We start from the raw sequence: 21,691 nt of genomic DNA, 5'->3' as shown, positions 1-21,691 counted from the left end.
AATAGATTGCCGAAAAAACTTAAACCAAACTATGTAACATTAGACCATGTTAGGATTTGGCTAATCTATGATTAAGGAAGAGTTTATGACAGATTACCACTTACAAATCTTGCAAAACAAAGAACAGGAAGATGAAGCTGTTAAAACAGTGAACCACGGGAGTACAATGGATGCCTTCACTATCTGCATTAAATGGCTTTTGATAGTCTCACATTAAAGAAACTTCAAGAACAAAAGTGTCATTTAAAGCTTAAGGTTTTTTAACTCCGAGTATCGTGGTAATTTTTCAAACCACGTACCATAACTGGACTTATTTTTTACTCTCTCATGTTCATATTTGAAACTAGTTACTTTCTTGCTACATTTGCAATTTTGTAAGAAATGTATAGTTGCAACAGCATAAACAGTATTGTTTAAACGTGTTTCCTTTCATAACCTTCTAATACGGTGATTTCGATAATCCCTCACTACCATGATCTGTTGTGTGTCAGATTAGTAAAAGTGTAATATTTTAAATTTAAAAAGGCCGAAAATTAGGTTAATTCTTTTCTTTACAAATAAAAGCTTAACATGAAATGAGTGGAACGAAACTGCACGATTCAGTGCAAATCTGCATATATTCCTTTTCTACAAATGGGGAGACAATAATCAAACAAACTTACTTGGAGCAAATCTCCTTGTTCTGAATGACCAAACAATAACTTCTGTGCCTCAACACTGCCGGAAGAATACACGTAAATGGATTTGCCTATATCCATCCAATTTTTTAAGGCAGGAACAACATCTGGGTAAACACTAGAACCAAAAAAGAATTAGTAAGGATTAAGACTAAAATATTCTATTATAGAAAACAAATGACGAGAGAACTAGCCTTTAACCATATTAATCCTTTAAGGACATGCTAGCGGTTTGACTGTCTATGTCACGCTAGTCTCGAAAGGGTTAAAGCTTGCATATTAATGTATTTTATGTACTACTTAATAAAATAGCAAATTACCTGTAATGTCTTGTTAATCTGTAATCCTCTACTACATTTTGAACTTCATCTGGCACTGAGCTGCTTCTATTCACATCCTTCTGACTGCTTCTTCGACATACGAAAGCAAAACTTTCACTTTAGAGCTCAATCTATAAATTGTAACGATGCAAGATATCGAAAATAGTACAGCTATCTTGTTCTCAATACATGTAAGTCTTGAAAACCAGTAACTTACAGATTTACTATTCACACTTTGTGCTCTAAAATGGAAGTTTTGTTTTTCTACATACGAAGAAGCTGTGAAAAAACACGTACATAAAAGCAGTTCAGTTTTATCTTATACAAGCTATTGGGCATATTTTCATAAGAAAAGTGGCTCACCTTAAGCCTCCGTGTTCATTAGTTTAATATTTTTTTATATAATCAAGTGAAACAAAACTGATTTATACAAGGTAACCAAAAGAGTTCTTGTCTCATTAATCATGCACTCAGAGAAGAAACAATGATTTACGTACCTGCCAAGCGATCGGGAGTTAGTATGATTATCGACCTTCAGTAATACAAGCACGTTGCGCACATACAGCAGTCATAGCTCGTCCAGTGTCGAAGAGAAATGGAAGTATCGAAGCAGTTTGTTCGCGTGTGTGTTGTAATAAAAAAGACCTGTTAGCTGTCGCATCGAGTCGCCGCATATACCAGGCATTGGTTCCAGAAATTCTGTTCGAGAGATGAGTTTTCGGATAAACCTCGCAGTGGACGACCATGTATGTTGGATGAGGAGACCCTGAAAGCAGCCATCGAGGACGACAGGATCTAATGTGCAGAAAGGTTCCATGTTTCCGCTAAAACAGACTGCACCAGCATGGAATAGGGAAGTCATACAAGTTAAGCAAGTGGGTCCCCCACACATTGTCGGCATCCAACAAGGATCAACGAGTGCCAACCTGTTTTTCCTTGCTCACTCGTCGAACTGAACACACCCCATCTTGGCTTGCTCACTGGTGTCCTCTATGACATTCTCAAGTGTACTAGACATTAGTTGTCGCCACGTGACCCTGTTCTTCAAACCTCAAGACTACTATGCAGCCACGAAAAGTTATGTTTTGTATGGTAGAATTGTCGGCAATTAGTTCATTACGAGCTCCTTTCACCTGGCCAGGCCAGCAGTGCTGACTTCTACTCAGCAGCTGTAAAGAGTGCACCGCGCATTACAGCAGAATCTGGTATTGGTGAATTGCATGAGTGTGCTGTTTATGAACAACAATGCCAAACCACATGTGCCAAAAAGAACCAACGAGACCTTTGAGCAATTTGGCTGGGAGACTGTACTATGCATTATATTCTACGGACATTACACCAATAGATTACCACATAATATATTTCCTCGACAACCACCTACGTGAGCGATCCTTCGCAAATATGTGAGATCTATGGAACGCACTTATGGACTTCTTTGCATCCATAACCGTCCAGTTTCATCACCGGGTATTGTGCAGCTGCACGAACGTTGGATTCTGAAGGAGATTACTTCGAAACCTAAAAGTACGTACCGTTCGCTCTTATTGCTGTTTTTCACTGCTCTAGAACGGCAAGAACTTTTATGGTCACCTTGTATTATATTCTTTATATTATATTTTGATACAGATCAGTTCCAGTTTACAAAACTTCACCGTTAACAAGATTGAGAAACCTCAACAAATGTTTGCAGAGGATATTTACATTATTTCAAAAATTGAATCTGGACACATTGCCCACACTTGGAGTTAGTCAATTGGAGATTATTTCACAAATTCACACCTGATGCCAACAAAAATGTAGAATTAGTTTTCAAACGGAATTTCATTGACAAGCTATACAAGCAAAAGTGTTCAAACACTGCAAATTCACGAAATTTGCGAAGTGTTGAATCTGCATGTGGAATTAATATTCAGAACAGTCAAAAATAAATTTAAGAACAACTACAGAACATAAATTAAGTACATTGTGGAATTCCATATAAATTATTAATGTGAATAGGGTGTTTATAAAAACAGTGAATTGACTGGAAACAGGAACAACTTATTACGGGCAATCAAAAATTGCAATTAAGTCACTAAATACTTTGCACTAGTTGTTCCTTAAAGAGACCAAATACAATAAAAGAGAAATTGTGCTGATTACGTTCTAAGAGAGGAAGGAAATATTAAGGCACAAGGTTAGCCACTTTTCTTTGCTCTGTAAATAAAAAAACTTCCACATGAAGTTTTCAAAAAGGCCAGAGAACGAAATGTAGCGGAGGATTACTTCCTGTAGTTAATATATCCATACACTTAAATGAAATATAATCATCGTGTCTGTATCACAGAAATCAGAATAATTCAGTTTTCAGATTCACCTTCAAGGAAACCCATGCCGTTCGTAAAACGGGAAGATTTAGAAACACTTCCTACATTTACCTAATATGACTTCATAAAGTGGGAAGAAAGTTCAGAATGAAGTAAATGCATTTTTTTTATTTTGTTTCAACAATTGACTTACAAACGTCTGTCACAAAACACTATTTTCGAGCACGAATAAAGATCTTGAAAAGGAAGGTATATTTTCTGCACTATAATTTTAACACCGCTGTAACTAGATTGGGATTTGAGCCCAGGTTTCCAGCTTATGCCCATGGCATTTGCTACCTAGTTAGCTCCCTGAGCAGTTCTAGGTTGTCCAAGCACAAGTTTTATGATCTGAGTGGATGAGTAACTTCAAGACTGATAGAATATACGCTGTTGAGAGAGTGGAGTGGATAGCATAGTGGTTAACGCATCGGCACGGTAAGCCGGAAAACTGGGATCGAATCTCGGTCCAGTTATACATTTTTGCACTCTGCGTATCAATGAATTCTCAATTAAAAGGTATTTAGTGTGATATAAAATCGGTTATTTCATTGATTTATAAATGCTAAGGTAACTTTTTATTTATTCACTGGATTCAAAACTTTATATAGGTCTAACGTTGAATGCTGCTGTATACTTTAACTTGAAAGAATCTAATTCGCCCAAGGAAAGTTCAAAATCTGATAAAAATCACTTTCAATGTGATCACCTTAGTTGTACCAATAATATACTAACAAAAAGCTCAAAAACCTAGGCGAGTTTTTTCAGGTGTGCGCAACCCGAAAAAACACGGCGGGTTTTTTCGGGCTGGGCGTACTTGGACAAACACTGTCTCTCAGCGACTAATTGAACAATACAAAAATGTATATTTTGGAAAGAAAGAGTATCGTTCCCTATTATTTTCTTTTTTAATTTACTGCAGGACGAATGAATACGAACGACACAAGAACAACAACATTATTTCCAATAAGGATGTGTAATCTGTAGGACAGTTCTCAATAACCAGTAACCAGTCAAGAACGAATAACCACGCCGAAGCAGCTCATCATGGACTGCAGTCGGAGCTTCAAATGGACCATCTGTGTATTTGGTGCTTTATTGATGCACTTTGGAGGAGGGAGAGAGAGACAGATCCCCCCCCCCCCCACACACACACAAAGCGGGACAGTGTACGAGGCAATGCTTCGAGAAGAGCCGCCGCCTAAAAAATATATTCAAGCAGAAGAAAGAATTTGCCGTACAGAATTTTGAAACTGCTGACATTGTAGAATACTTACGGGATTTGTCCCATAATTCCGTCATGGAAAATTGAACGTGAGACAAAATAAATTATTCAATAACTATATTAGATTTCAAGGTTTACTTCTTGTTTAGCTGTTTCCTTTCCAATTATATATCTTGTAAATACACAGTAATAAGCAGCAATACAATGTTATGAATAGCAATGAGGTTATGAATGTCCAAAATGTTTATTTCCTTTACGTTAACGATATTATAAAAGTAACGAAATAAGTAGACTCTTATTGTTTTCTTTCTGCATTATACAAAACATTACTAGAACTAAACCAAGCCTTTAATGCAAGTGAGATTTTCAGTGACTTTACCATTGGACACAAAAAATTTAAGAGTTTCTGAAGATGGCCTTTTTAAGAAAGCTGTGGTCAAATTTTACCTTTCTAAGTTCTGCAGTTATTTTTTTATGACAGTTTTTGCTAGCGTAAACATCCGGGTTCTAGTTATGAAATAAATTATAACTCATTTAAGTAGATTAACCTACTTAGATACGGCTTTGCGCCGAAACGTCCTGCTTTGTGTGCCAACACCAACTAAAATCCTAGAGTGAAAAACATTCTCACAAAGTATGACAAAATGCCAATAAACATGTATCGTGATCGCAAACGGAAAACCTTAATAAAATTATCAACAATGCTCAATGATTAAAATTAGAAAAACCGAAACATTCCCCAAAATAACGTTGTATGGTTCATTTTTTGAGCTCTTCTGAGTTACCGTGGAGTCATGTTGTACCAGTGTTCTCTACTGCCCAAAGTACGGCCACAGTATGCTTACAAACTTTGATCGAAGCAATGGGAGCTTACTTTTAGTAGATTTTCTCAGTTTCGTGGAAATTTACCACAGCGTTATTCTGGAGAATGCCTAAAATCATTGTACGAAATAACGAAACATATTTGCGTACATCTGCGAAATATAGCATGTCCATTGCAATCTGATATAATAGTCCTGCATAAACAGAAACATACAAAATAAGAAATTACTTACTGTCCTTTCAGCTCTCCTTTCTTGTACCCATCACGCCAAATGTGTCCCTGAAGACGCTTTAAAGCAGTGGTTTTCCTATCAGCATCCATCTGCCAATTTACATTTTTTATAAGAGCTTCTTTTGCGCCTTCCTCGGAATGATCAGGTATTAGTACAATTCCTTCTAGTTCATCCTCAGCGTCTTGATTCGCCTATGAAAATACGCAGCGATTAAACAAGGAATATTATTTTTCTTACATTGATACGCCAGTAACAAATTTTACGATCTTGACAGAAAGACTATGCTCTACAGGAGTGGTCGCCAAACTTATGAAACTTCTGAGCTAACGTACTGTTTTTAAATCCGACTGTGAGCTACCAACCAAACGAACTACCATATTTAAAAAAAAAAAAAAAAAAAAAAAAAAAAAAAAAAAACCACTTGCATTTGTTTATTGGCTTAGGTGTAACCGGTGCTTTACGCGATCTACCGAAAATGTAACCGCGAGCTACTAGTAGCACGCGATAGGCGGTTTGGCGATCACTGCTCTACAGAATACAGGAAATTACGATAAACGATAACTTTGCAAGCGTGCATTTAACGTTGAATCTCTCGAGAAGTTCTCAACCGTACAGGAATTTTATTAGCTTGTTGTAATCAGCATGAATTGGTCTTTAAAATGACATGCTTAGTTTCACTCCAGGCGAGTGCTTTATCCCAAACTTACCTTTTGAGAGTTTTAGTACAGATGAGATTTCGCTAATAATGTGGGTTGTGGAGGAGGTTGCTAAGCATAACGTGTAACACTAATAGTGTTCCGTCCAGGACAAAGCCATTGTTCCGAAACTGCTGTACTATGCAGAAAATAAAGTTTGCATGAATAAATGAAAAATAATGTACACTTCCCAAAAGAACTTTCTTCCCGGCAGTATTTTACCCACTATAACACATTCACTTTGCTATGCAACAGCTAAGAGACTAATATGTGTGTAGAGAGTATCTAGTAAAATTCTAAAATGAAAGTTCATGACCTTTTCTTTACCAAATCATAAAATTTCATAACATTCAAGAGGAAATTTGGGTGCGAATTAGGCCGAATTGTCATGCATGCGATAGAACCGTGCTTTCCTTGCATTTTGCTAGTGTCTAAACCCGACCATATACATTTTTGGTGGTCTATTGTGATGTTTTATAGAACAAAATTTTTCTGAACAATATTTGTACAGAAAAAAAAAAATCGTGACCCGAAAGCTAAATTTATTGACTTTCATGGCGGTTTTCTTATTTCATGACTTTCGTGACCGATAGAAACCCTGGTATACAGCTTTGCTGCTCTATGAAACCCAGTTTAACGTATGTCATCGTATGCAAGTTCTTCCTATGGAAACGTATCGGCTTCAATATAGCAAAATAAGATCAGCAAAGAAATCCCACCAAGAATCTAACCTGGATTTCTGGTACCAAACACGGAATAGCAACCCGTTAATAAACGACCTGTCAAGTACTGATTGTTCATAATTTCAAGACCAACTATAGTACTCGCGCCCAGTCGTGAAGCTTGGGCTCTAAACCAATCACATTAATATTTTGCTTGAGCTCCGACATATCGGAAAACTTCGGTACAATTCGTGGAGTCGCTTCCCGAGCGCACACTTGGGGAAACGTCAAACAGCTGAAATTAACCAACAATGTTGCCAAACTTTGAAAAGATAATAAATGAGTATTAAAAAAAGCATTTGAAAATTACCAATAATAACACTGCGCAACAATAACCAACTGTAACTATTATTCTAAAACGGTAACAATACCACGAATAGAAACAACGAAAATATAACGCAACAAAAGACAATTCACAAAACGGAACTTGGCGCCAATCCGACAACTGTACACTCGGGAGATGTTTTCCGTGTAGCGCGAGAGACGACACTGACAAAATTTGATGGGTGGGGGTTGACGAATGGAACGCACCCTCGCGTTCTATTGGGTGGTGAAATTGGTAGATCTAGGTCAAGCTTCACGACTCGGCGCGAATACTATAGTTCCAACAGCAAAAACATACTTTTTAGAAATTATGTCTTTATTATTATTATCCCAGCTTCTTACATTCTGCATTTTTCAAATATACGGCTATTCAACAATCTTTCAAGAATATCCTGCATGTGTAACATAGCATTTTGCTTCCTATTGTTCTAGTAATCACTCTCATGTATACAAATCGATAAAGAAAGAACATCGACATAGATCTTAGTGGAAGAAAAAGCTTTATAGTTGCGCCGCATCGTGTCGTCACTGGCAGTGGACAATGTAACTGGTAAAGAGTTCCAGTTCCAGCTTTATTTCAATAGAGGTACCTGTACATTGAAGTGTGTCCTAACAATCAAGTGTTATATATGTAATACACTAATTTGAACACTAAGCATTGTAACTAAATTGGAATTTAGCGCATGTTTGAGGTACGAGATTTGTAGCTTTGTATTACTTTTAGTAGTAGTAGTACAGAATCTGCTTTACCGGTGCAATATATTTGGAATATACGATTTCTTAAAACTATGTCGAAGTGGTTCATTCAATAACACTAAACGCCAAGCTCCAAAATAAAATATTTCATTCTGGTACAGGAAGCGAGCACTGGCCTACTGAAGAATACCAACGTGTACGTAACATATATGCACATGGCTCCCAATAATGGACGAAGTTTGCATAAAACATGTGGATGGAGCTTAAAGTGTTAATCTACTTTGCAGCATGATCTCTATGAGCAATATTTAACTAGACGTTATCTGTAACTATTGTATCAATACAAAAATGTTCGTAATTCGTTTAACGTAAAATTAACTTTCTAACTCTCTCAGTTGGTTTAGTGGCTAATGCGTGCAACTTTGATCACATGCTCCGGGTTGGATCCCTCTTACAAAAATGTATTATGATTGTTAGGCTTCTTACCATACACTGACCCAATTTCAGTGCCGAAAGGGACGCCGCTGAAATAATACTGCAATGAAATTGATGCAACCTTATACCACCGATTTTTCAATAAACTTTCAATGAAAGAGCCTTCATCAGTTTCTTGTCCTCGTAACTGTCATTTAAATAACTTTCAATCTCCACATTCACATTAGGACCCCTCCGTTTTAAACCTCATAACCATCTTTATTGTAACCAGACATACATAATAACAAACAACTGCAGTGAGAAAAAAAAAAAAAAAAAAAAAAATGGTAGTACTCACTTGCTCCTTTAAAAGAGTAAAAACTTCCTTGAACTCAGCTTCTTCCCAGTGCTTTTCTACGTAGTCTGCGAGATTAGATCGGACATACGGAAATAACACATCCTAGAAAGAAAGCAAGTTACTAATAAAATACAGAGAATTCTTAAATGCAACGCAATAAACGCAAAATTTACATCCCAGCCACACAAAATTTGATTTTTGAATCAAAAATGAAGATTTCGAGCCAAAACGCATTCTTAACAAAATGCACTTTGAAGAAAGAATTTTTCAATAGTAAGTTCAAGTTAGCAATGGACGCTAAGAAGTATGGTTTTTATACAAACCCATTTTCTAGTTCTTTCTAACTTGAGAGTTAGTTTGGACCAACATTTTGTATTCTGTACAATTTTGTTAAAAAATAAAGTTTACAATGGATTAAAATACACTAACACTTTTCGTAAGTAACAAGAAGACTTCACTCTTCTCAGCTCGAAACCTTAATTTGACAACAAAGACAAAAACCATTATCGAGAGACCAGCTTAATAACTAAAAGCAAGAGGTAAGAAACTTTCGCAAAATACTTCTGTTTATGAGTAGACACATACATCAAAAAGTGATTAATATTCTTCCCAAGTACTAATTATACAAAGGAAGAAGGAAAATACACGTTCAATTATATATATATATATATATATATATATATATATATATATATATACAGTGAAACCTCTACTAACGGACACCTCTATAAAGCGGACATATTTTGTAATCCCCAAACACTATAATAGGAAAAAACATATTGGCAAACCTCTCTAAAGCGAACACACTCTAGTACGAACACGGACAGTCTTTCTTGTGTTTTATAGATATTACTTACCTCCGTATTACGGACACTTTCTCTAGAAACAAGTTGGAAAGTGCAGTAAAAATACACCTTTAGTAATTCATACGTATGTCACCAAGGAAGAACATGTGGGTGTAACAACATTTTGCCTCCTCAACTGTCTATTCAGCAACCCAGAGGAAGGGTCTCTGTTTCAGAACACCCTTATATCCTTTGCTTGCATTCTACTCCCGCCCAACTTGCTTCAGAAACAAAAGTGATTGACAGTTGCCCACTGTTTGGAATGACACATTCTACTGTCCCGCTGGAATCTCTAACCAAACAGAAGACAAGTTTGGTATATTTGACCACGGGTACCCATATTGTCTTGGACTACAATTAATTAACAAATCAAAGCAACACACCGAAAACGTAGTAAGTAGCGATAAGTGTAAAGTGCAGAGAAGTATAACATCTTATTCCCATGTTGTGCCTCGAATTGGATGGAGCAAAATAATGCAGGTACACTAACATTTTGGTAATATTCATAAATACATGATTCATGAATTTTTTTTTCTATTTGCATATTACCTTGTTTATTAATTTACGTAAGAAAATATTGAAACCTCTCTAAGGCGGACACCTCTCTATAGCGGACAATTTTTGATTCCCCACGGCTGTCCGCTTTAGAGAGGTTTCACTGTATATATATACTACTGTTCTAAAGTATTGCACGCGTGGATGATTATTTTTTTTTTTCTATTATTTACGGAACAAAATGGTTGTTACGCAGTAATATGTACGATTAATTTATAAATAAATATTAGGAACAATTCAGAGATATGTTTTTTTCTAAGTATTGCCTCATCCGAGTCACGTGGTGGAGTTTGTTTAAAGACGAGATTTCAGTGATATGTTCTGAAAGTGTTGTCATTTTACTTTTATCTGTTTATTTTGTTCACGTAAAGTATTAACATTGGTACAAACTCAAGGGTTAACACTGAGGAACAAGAAACATATAGAAGTATTAAGCAGGGAAGAACTAAAAGATACTGAGATTGCAAAAAAGATTTAACTGTTCAAGGTCAGCCGCCATCCGCAATCACAAGACGCTGAAAACCATCGGCAACATGTAAAACTTGCACAGGAGTGGTTATCTACCCATTTCTCCACATCGCTCCAGACCGCAGCTGATGAGATGCCAACTGTATCAAAGGATTGAACCTCAGTGCTTTCAACGTACAGTGAAACGCGCTGCTCCTGTTATGGTGTAGGGAGCAATGACTTACCAAGGTGTTGGTCGGCTATATTTTGTTATGGGAATATGAAAGTGACCAATATGAAGTTGCCCTCAGGCACTCTCTGATGAACACGGCACGCGATATTTACCAGGATGGTCAGTGGATTTTGTAGCAGGACTTAGCACCATGTCACACATCAAAAACGTATTATCTTCCTTGAGAAATCTCATTATTTCCATTTTTAATATGTTGCGCATGTCTGAATTGGGTGTAGAGGTATTACAATGGCCGTGTAATTCATCAGACCTTAATCCGATTGAAAATTTGTGTAACCTGATGGGGGGAAAAGAAAGGACCTGGTACCAAACGCGAACTTACAGAAGTGATTGTGAATGTATGGAATCATGAACTCGACAATAATATTGTGAGAGATCTCAGACTCAATGCCAAAAAGAATGAAAGCTCCATTAAAGCCAATGGTGGTACAACAAAGTACTAAACGTTTGTACTGAAACAAATATGTATCAAAATTATCATTTATATACGAGAAATTAAGTAGCAAAAAAATAACAGCTGAAACAAATATTTGAACATCTATCCATCCTGCAAATATATAACATAAATCGAATGTCATTGTGTAGGATACAATGTATGAATACTGTTATCAAATTCCACTTGAATGAAATATTAGAATTCCATTTCATTATAAGTTTCATATTTATTAGGTTTCAATGTAACTTGTGGAGTTACTTAAATAATGATTTACACCTTTAAAAATGATACCCTTGAAAATTTCAAATTTTTCCCAGGCAATACTTTAGAACAATAGTGTATATATAAATACATATATAAAACATGTATTTCTCACATGAGTAACGGGTCCCATCTATCTTCTATATTTCAATTTTATTGCCCGTCTGATATTCTATTACCCATGCCTATGGAAAGTTTCACATTGCGCAACTACAAATTAATCTGTTTACTCGTCTATTTTTTGCAGTAAAGGAGAATTGGACAACGTAGTAAATAATGCATCGATACAGTAAGCTGGGGACCTGGGTTCAATTTCCGGTCCAGCTGTGCATTTTTCTACCATTACTGTGAAGATCAACAAATAGTCAACAGGATAGTCTTCAGGGTGCGACAAAAACTATGGGAAACGATTCCTTGACTTTTTCAAATTTCACATCCACAATACGGGCAAAATAATAGTTTTACACCAGTACATAGTGGCAAAAATGATAAACAAATAACATTTGGTATTCGTGTGTTAGTGGACCGATAATAATTGCAAACAGTCAAATGAATAAGAATAAAGAAATTAGCGGAGTGCAGGAATTCGGGTTTAATTTTCTTCACAGGAACAACGATGGTATTGTATCCAGTAAGCAAAAATAAATAAACATATAAATGATTGCGAACACGACTCCAGAGCGAACGGAAATATCAACAAACTAAAAGAGGATCACGAATGTAAAGATAAAATACTATCATGTTATTAAGTTACGACACTATCTTCTATTAGCAATTCCGATTCCTCTGCAAATACCGAAAACCGTTTTATATTCTTTCTAAAATATAAGCAGTATTATGAATTTCTATCAATTCCTTAGAATCTCTCTTCCTCATGAATATATTTAGTAGGAAAATCTTTGGATCACACGAAGGCTACTTCCTCTCGAGCTTTTAAAAAGCTAATTACACGTTAAAAAAATGAAAACTTCTGTGTTCAATATTTAATACCCCGGGGTACCGAAACACAATTTGGGCAGTTCTAGTTGTATACAGCTTATAAAAGGTACAACGAGTATGTTAAATATAAAATTATTAAAAATAGTGAAATAAAACTTAGTAAAAAATGAGATTATCCATGTAGTTCGATAAGGGCAGTGTTGATAAAGAATGGAATTATGTTGTACTTTCATAGAATAACAGTGCCTCGAAGTTAAATTTTTGCGTACTGTCTAATAAAATTTTCTTTAAATGATTTTCAGGCACATAATTGAAAAATTGTAATACATTGAAGTTAAGGACTGCATTTGAATGTATTGGGTACAAAATCAATTAATAATCTATAAGCTGTCTCGAGGTTCTAGGAACATTAAGTACATATAATTGCACTACAAGCTGATGATTGCTACATTTTATACGCATCAGCAAGAAAATTCTACTTGGCAAAAGTGAAATTACACTAGACCTACGACAAGCACTAGGTTTCTTTTTTTTCTTTTTGCTGTTTTAGTACAGAATATTAATATATAATTACATTCACGCAATATTAAGTTTATATAAAAGGTGAGACACTTAACTAGACAAAGAAATCCGTAAAATCACACAACTAAAATTTCAGTTAATTTCAAAATTAACGTAAATTTCTAACAAATCAATGGCCTTAAGAATCTAAGATGGAGGGAGTACTCAACACTGTTAAGTACGAATGAAAATCTTTCAATTTAACGCCCCACAATTATGCCCTTTAGTTAAGGGAGACGAATGATTAAAAGAAAGTGAATGATGGTATAAATGGTGGAATGATAATCTGGGAGGAAAAGGGAGTACCCGAGAAAACCCACGAACAAAATGATGTTCACCACAAACTTACTTGGACTGGGATCGAACTAGGGACCCCACGCACCAGAGGAAAGTGCTCCACCACTGAGCTACCGCCCCCCCCCCCCGATATGTATAGTAAATTATTTGTAAGCAATAATGATACTTTATATGGGGAGGATACGATATATCTATTACGCTTTTGAAGTGCTTTTAGAAGCGCCAACAAAAAATAATTTTAGCCTATTCATAAATATTCAAGTAAAAATTTCGACCCCAACTGCAGGAGATAATCATAAAACTCCAAAGACAAATTGGGTAAGAATGAAGTGTACAAAATTAACAATGTTCGATATTTTGAAAAGAAACAGTTCGATTCTCCTTTCTTCAAATGCGCGCACTATAGTTTTCTTTATGCCAATTAACGATAAGTTGCAATTCCACCGACTGATTACAATTCTTCTTGAGACGGAGAATAAAGCTAACACGGGAGGGTCACGAAGTGGCTCCGCTGAGATCCGAACGAGACAGTTGTGTTTGCATTTAATATATTATAACTAGACGAATCCCAAAGTTGTGTCACAGGGCGGAATGTCGTGAGTTACAACATATTTTGTAATGCAAAAGCTACAAAGCTGGCAGAATAGTTTGAACCGGGTCATTTGCTCGGAAACTGTTGGGTAAATGGAAAGCTTGGTGAACACGTATCCCATCATTTTCAGGGACACACTTTTTGAGATAAAGTTTGCCCCAGGACACCTCCCAAAAAGCGTGTCATTGAAAATGATGGGATACATGTTCGCAGAGTTTTCCATTTACCCAACCGCTTCCGAACAAATGACTCGATTCAAACTATTCTGCCAGGTAAATTTTTATAGTTTTTACATTACAAAATTGGTTGTAACTTACGATATCCGCCCGGCGGCACGTATAACTTTGGGATTAGTCTAGTTATAACATATCAAATGAAAACACAATTGTCTCATTCGATCTCAGCGGATCAACTTCGTGACCCTCCCTTGTAAGTATCAGAGGTAAGACTTCATATTAGGGAATCACGCTAGTAATTTGACACGGATGAGGAAATATCACTCAATTCAGACTTACCTTTGTACGGGCCCATCCGTTAAGAAATTACACAACTATTTACCAAAAGCTATCACACCTCCATCCTCCCGCTCGTAAAATAAATGTAGAGGAGTCCTACAAGGTTATCAGGAAGCTAAATACAAAATAAGTAACTGTTATTTAAAACTGAAGTCAATCATCACGTATGCCGGCATACATTTATACTAAAGGTTCACCCACTGAAAACCTCTGATCTTTTCCCCCCATTGATGTTCATTAGTGTGCACTGAAGGACAATGAAATAAAAAATAGTGTTTAATGCAAGAACACTAGTGAAAGAACTTTTAGTTTCAATGAGTGAAGATTACTGGTTGAAGTATATGCTGGCATACGTCACTACAGACAGTTGCTTTAAATAAAAGTAACTTACTGTGTATCTATACAACAACAACAACAACAACAACAACAAAAAGAAGAAAACTTATTCCATGGTGGTCTGGGTGTTTAAACACCGACTTCAAGAGCGACAAAATGTATAACTGTTTTAAAGGACGACTGGGTAAAGTAGCAGTTAACAGATCGGTACAGTAAGTCTGAGACCTGAGTTCAATTTCCGGTCCAATCGTGATTACTGTATATGTAACTTTCTAGTAGCCAGTTAGCTGCAGAACAACAAATAATCAACAGGACAGCCTTCAGGGTAACGACAGAAATTACGGATGAAATTTTCCCTGATACGTAATTGTAGACTACTATGTTCATGAAAAAACAAAAGCAAGAAAATATGACAATGACACAAGTAATATATTTTCCCCCTAATCAACTAGAACGATGAATATAAAAACAAATATTTATCTTATTATTAATTTACAGAATACTTTCCTAACAGAAATTCCTGCACAAAAGAGAAATTAAACATGTTCCCTTAAACTTCAATCTATAACGTTAGTCATATGATGTTCCGTCACATATGAAAGAAACAAAGTCGCTTTCAGACAATTACCGAAAAAGGATGAATATACGCACATTTCTCCAAAATATAATTTAGGGTTGTCAACCGTCCGGTAATTTACCGTACAATTTGGTCTTTGACCTTTTCCGGTACGATCTCAAAACTGGACGTTAAATTTCCGGTAATTTTTTCTCTTACTAGTCCTATTTCTATTCTATTCAGATTATTTTGGAATGACGAAAGGAACTGTTTCTCGATGAACATGGTTAAAGCAGAGCTTTGATATCGACATGTGCGCGGAATTTCCTGAAATGCTGAAGGCAGGAAAATTAACTGAACTTACTATATTTCCCTTTCTGTTTTAAATACGATGTATTATTTATTGATGGTAAATAAAAATTACATGTTCCGACTCAACTGAAACAACTGGAATAAGTTAGTTTAATAAATGCTTCAAAAGTAACTAAGGTTATTAAATTCGAACTCCAAAGCGCTCAATTTTATGCGAAGTAACAACAGATTGTTTACAGTTTTGACGAGCGATGATGTCACAACCTTCAGTACTGCAGGAGTGTCCGGCATTTCCATTTTCAAAAGTTGGCAACCCTAATATAATTGCAAGCCTGAATTTTTCTAAGTACCTTAAAATTGTCGGTTTGGTAACAACGCATTCGAATGGGTGGAGATGTCATACAAGGAAGAAAAAAAAAAATAATTCTGAACACAGTTCAAAGTTCGCTGTCTGAAATACTCAATTTCTCTTTTGCTGTTTAATGTAACGATATTTTTAAAACAAAATGGTACCCTGGCAAATGCAAAAAACTTAGCTGTAGGTAAAACACACACGCTTTTCAACCACAAAATTCGTTAAAGGAATTAAGATATTACTATCTATCCAGTCTTGTCATTGATATCTACTGTTTTACTTTCTCCTCCCACTTCGGGATTGTTTTGTTGTTGAGTGCACACACAGGAAGTAATCTTTTAGCTGTTTGTCTCCCGCTAATTTATTCGTGCGAAAAGAAATTCAATATAAAGATTAGTTTTACATCTCACGGTTATGCCGGTTAGGCTAAAGGAGACGGTGATAATGAGAGATGAGTGAAATGGTGGAATGAAGAAAGTGGGAGGAAACGGGAGAACCCCGAGAAAACCCACGAGCATGATGTTTATCCACCACAAAGTCCACACGGCGCGAGCTGGGATCGAACCAAGGACCCCAAGCACCGGAGGTGAACGCTCTACCACTGAACTACCGCGCCCCCGCCATGATGATTGAGTTACACGGGTCACGGTTAACACGTAATTTTTCTTTTAAATTTTTGTCACAGGTCATTGTTATAATTTTGTGATCATTTCCTAATGTATCTGTTATTCGTAACGCGCATTAGTTGAAAATGGTCATTTGCCTTTAATTTCACTTTTGAAAAAAATATTAATGAAAGTAGAAAGAATTAAGTCACAACAGTGTTTTTTTTTTTCTATTTTATATATAATTTATATTCTTTCTACTTATAATTTTCGCGATTTTCTTTCAGGAACATAATTAAATCACTGTTTTACTATTCAGATAATAGTTTAAAATTTTATTTGGGTTCACTCGATCAGACGGCTCTACCAAAAACAAAGTTTATAGGTAAAAAACAATGTCGTAAAAGAGGAGTGTGAATATAAGTAATTTCAGTCAGTGGATATCATATTGAAATATATTTTGAATGGTAGTGAACGTATTCTAAGTGTAAATATTTACTGAAGCGGAAGAATACAAAAAAGCGAAGAAAGTGGAGTAAACGGTGGGAATGTTCTGTTCGTATTAGCAATGGACGTTTGCGATGGATGTAATGCTAATATAAACTTTGGGTCATACTTAGAGTTCCTTTTCCAAAAATTCTGAAAACCCTGTCCACCCCTCTAAACCTTCCGCTAACTAGTCTCCGCGACACGTGGTAGAGATTTATGATCCATTCTGGCTAAAAACCAATGTTGCCTCAATTCCTTTTTCTTAGTTGATTTTTTTTTTTTTTTTTTAATTTTTTGTTGTTAACTGAGAATAGGAAGGAAAGCTTTCTCCTTATTAACTACATAAGTAGATCGGAGGTACGGCAACACAGAGCAGTGACAGCTTACACGCTCACGAGGACTAGCCGAGGGTTGTGGGGGTGAAAAGAAGCAGTGGTTGGGGAAAGAGCCCTTTAAGGCTGTCCCGATGTATACGGTTCTATTACAAAGAATTGCGTAATATTATAGTTTTTGCAGCGTCATAGCATGTTGAAACGTAAAATAAACTGTGCAAAGTGTGGAAAAGTAAAAATTCATAAGAGAGGAATTACATACACTTTTTTTACTGTCGTAAAAGTAAGAAAGGAAGACAGTGTAACACACGTTTATCAGCTGTGAATGGTACTATTTTTGAAGGATCGAAGTTAATTGTAGAGAAAATATTGGAATCTGTAACACATTAGTGCATTTTCCCATATCTAACATATGAAATAGTAGAAAATAACCTGGATACAACCTAATCAACTGTTAGTAACTGGAGCTCGTATTGCAGGGAAGTGTGTGCGGACTGGGCATTTTGAAATTCGCAGGTATGTACTTTTCCACTATTCTCGTTTATGCATATGCCCCCGTCGCTAACACGCCTGTTCCCTACGGGCGCACCCCTCGAGCCCTCGCTCGGTTAGAAAGCATTCCTGCTTTTAGTGGCCATCTAGCACAAGTTGGTTTGTGGTTAATGTATTAGCTCCTCATTTAATGCATGCTCTGCAAGAAAAAACCGGAAAATGCAATAAATATGTGAAAATTTGGTAGAGCCGTCTGCTCGAATAATGCCTTTTATTTTGGCAGGATACCAACTAATGTACTGTAACTCTTCTGTAAGGGTGTTGATCACCTTTGTCAAACTACTTGGTGTAAGATGCAATCTCCTGCATTTAGAAGTGTTACTTCAAGCATGACGATTGCGAACTGTTTCGCGGTTTTAATTTAATATTCTTACTGCATCAACTTCTGTGTTTTCTATTCCATACATTAACCTTACACGAAATTTTATATACATTACAGTTATTTCTTCGGAACATCTGAGTCATTTCAATTTTTCTTTCTTTCTTTGAATGCTTACATCAATGATAATTTTACAATCCTCTGAAACGAACTGCACAAATCGCGCTCAATTTAAGGTGAATGATCAAACTATGATGTATGATAGCTTGTGGTTATTTTACATCAAGATTTGTTTTTTCTAAGAAACTGGGGAAGGTTCTAGAATGCAGGTCTCCCATATAGGTTAGTAGCCAGTTTGGTACCTTTCTGTACCACGGCTTTGTGCCAGTATTGCCGCGCGAACAGCAGGGAGTAACAACGGGGGTTAAGGTAAGAGTTACCCCTCTGCTTTTTATAAAAATTAGGAAAATTTACAGAAGAAATGAGGTAATAAATGATGATTTGAAGTTTAGGAATGTTGGGCAGGGGAGTTATATTTAATACGAGAAAAGATACGTGGAAGTTACTACTGTTTGCCGGATGCGGAAGGTTTCAGCAGCAAGGTAGTTGTAAAATATGGCGAACAGATGGGGAAGGTTCTAGATTACTGGTCCCCCTTGTTGGTTAGTAGCTAGGTTGGCTTCTTTCTGTACTCAAGCTCATATATTTAATTCCCACAGTATTGCCGAACGATCGTTAGCGAGTAAAAGGCGGGTTAGACCTTCTCAGGGCACGTTGTCTTCTGTCTTTATTACAGCTTAACGGACGGGGGACCAGTAATCTAGAACCTTGCCGAACAGATGTAACGAATGCGATATTTCTGCACTCAGTTTTGTAGAAACGTACAAAAATAAAGAAAATCTTTAAAATTTTTGTGAAGCTCACGGAGCACTGAAGTTAAGTGAAATTATCATTTTCTTAAAAATATTTTAAGCACTGTTTTTTGTATGTTGCAAAGTGCAAGGGGACCTTCAGACTGGAGGGGCAATTCTAAACCTAAGCCGGGTTAAAAGCTCCGCAGGGCAGGGCAAGCTTTCTATCTTTATTACAACTCAATAGAGGGGGACCAGTGTTATAGAGCCCTGCCAGAAGCTAATACCAAAAACTACATTAGTGAACGCCAAGATAATTCAGGCAACGTTTATTCGGTAATAGTTAAGAACAGCTACTTCTCATCTCCCGTGCACGAGGATACATCTTACTGTTGCACTACCTAAACACCCTAAGTACAAGGGCAAGAACTCAGTCTATTACCTATTTTTTAACATCCTAGATAGTCAATGAATAATTCCTGAAAGTATGGCGTTTCTCGTCCTTCCCTAAATGGGAAGTACGGCTCCTTAACTATAACCGTTTATTCTATATTCCGTAGTTTATAATGGGGAAGGGGGAGTGTGCTTCAAATATAGGTACTTCCCAATTTCCTTTCCTATTGTTATTGATAAATTTAAAATTCAGTGTCAATCGGCCTCGTATCCTGCATTATCAAATTTTAAGGTTACGTCACGTATTCTATATATACCAGAGAAGCAATCCCGTAGTCAGCACCATTACTGAATATCATTCGTACGGATTGATCGCTGGAATTGTTTAAATATGTGGCAACAGTATTCATTGCATACTAATCTCCAAGCCGCTTCCGAAAAATGCAAATAACTAAGCTCAATATATATGCAAATAACTAAGCTCTACAATGCATATTATATTTCATACATTTTTAATATTGATACATTCTTTTTTCCCTTTCGGGACCTGAAGTAATTACCGATACTTAAAAAACAGCCGTACTGTACACTCAACATACCGGTTCCCAAAATCAAGTTCACTTTAATTTTGCCGGAAAAGTCAATGACTTCCACACAAAGCGATACCGAATGCATCCTGTAAAATTATTTTTACGGTCTTTACATGGTAATTTAACATCGCTAACTCAAGAAGTATATATTTACTACACATAAATATATCACTAACCTTAACCTATCAAAACATGCGAAAGAAATTATATATACGAAAATAATTTATACGCGGAGCCACCATAAAATTGTAATGGTGGTTACTTGTCCTCCACGTGCTTTGAATCATTGAAAACCTATAATGTATGAAAATAATATCAAAAATACTTTAGACCTGTGTCCAAAACACTAGGTTTGCCTTCCCTACCAGCAGTACTTGTAAATTTGACAGTAAACTACCTAAATAAGCCTACAAAGTGAATTCACATAACCGTCTTTTGTCCGATAACATTAACACGTAACCTCACCTTAACAAATGTGATTGCTGTGGTGGTTCCTTCAATATCGACTATAATTATGTTTGTCTTCTGGGTATCAATTTCTGCTGATCTTTTCGATGTCATTTTGAGATATTCTTCCACTTTTTAAGTCAGTATAGCATTCTTTGCCTATCTCTACTCTTCTCTTCCAACCACCGTTGAAGCTAGCCTACAAGCTTGGTTTTCTTGTTGTGTTTCTTTAATAGGATACCGCCAGAGGGCAGACCTGTCGTTTTTTTTTAGAAATTGGCGCTAAACTTCCTTCAATTGATTATGCGAACTTCTAGCTTATGTTAACATAATATTAATTTAGCTGCTTACCCAAAACATACAAGTTAATATTATATACACATTCTGTAATCAAAACGTAAAGGGACTAACTCTACACATAACGAAAAAAAAAAAACTATCTATGTTCAAGTTCAAATTAACATTCTGACCATCACTCTTGCAGTCAATGTTCTGCTTGATTTACGAATTAACAGCTGTTTATAGCATTATATAAACACAGAGGTACAAAAATAATAATAGTAGTTAAGAAAATCCTAGGTTTATTTGGTAACAGTGTCTCAGTGATAGATCACAACGCTCAACTGTTGTGAAAAGGATTACACGAACATTGCAGTTAACGCAAAATTTGTAATATAAATATATACACATTCATTTTGTGAATTTCCGAGATGATTTTGATTATGCAAATTTTACGTTTTGTGACCATTTATGTTCCGGAACTCCTTCCCACACTCTTACCACCTTATTTATTTATTTATTTATTTTACTTCACACTTACAATGTAATGAAGTACATACATGTAAATACCCAGGGTGTCTTTAGGATTTTAATTTTGGGTGGACCCGCTTCCTCGCTTATGGATACATATACACATTTGATTGATTAATGACAGTAGAAAATTACTTTTACAGTAGTGGTTGATACTATTTGTTAAATAATTATCTACTATTAATATGGATAATGGAACATATATTTACTTT

At 36.0% G+C, this 21,691-nt stretch overlaps 1 protein-coding gene across 1 annotated transcript in view; it reads right to left on the bottom strand.

Moving 5' to 3' along the window:
* The window catches only part of LOC145663976 (uncharacterized), a 37,236-nt gene extending 16,332 nt beyond the window's left edge, over positions 1-20,904 (bottom strand). The window contains exons 1-4 of the mRNA XM_081730233.1: positions 20,688-20,904; positions 8,832-8,933; positions 5,623-5,813; positions 663-795 (exon numbers count right to left, since the gene is read on the bottom strand). Of these exons, the coding sequence (XP_081586359.1) occupies positions 663-795; positions 5,623-5,813; positions 8,832-8,933; positions 20,688-20,783 (522 nt within the window). The 5' untranslated portion in view covers positions 20,784-20,904. The remainder of the gene's footprint in view (positions 1-662; positions 796-5,622; positions 5,814-8,831; positions 8,934-20,687) is intronic.
* Between the last annotated feature and the right edge of the window lie 787 nt (positions 20,905-21,691).

Source organism: Thermobia domestica, chromosome 11 (assembly GCF_964235325.1).
Source record: "Thermobia domestica chromosome 11, izTheDome1.hap1.1, whole genome shotgun sequence".
NCBI classification, from domain to species: Eukaryota; Metazoa; Arthropoda; class Insecta; order Zygentoma; family Lepismatidae; genus Thermobia; species Thermobia domestica.
The sequence above is the reverse complement of the archived record's forward strand: the minus strand, read 5'-3'. Positions and strand labels throughout refer to the sequence as shown.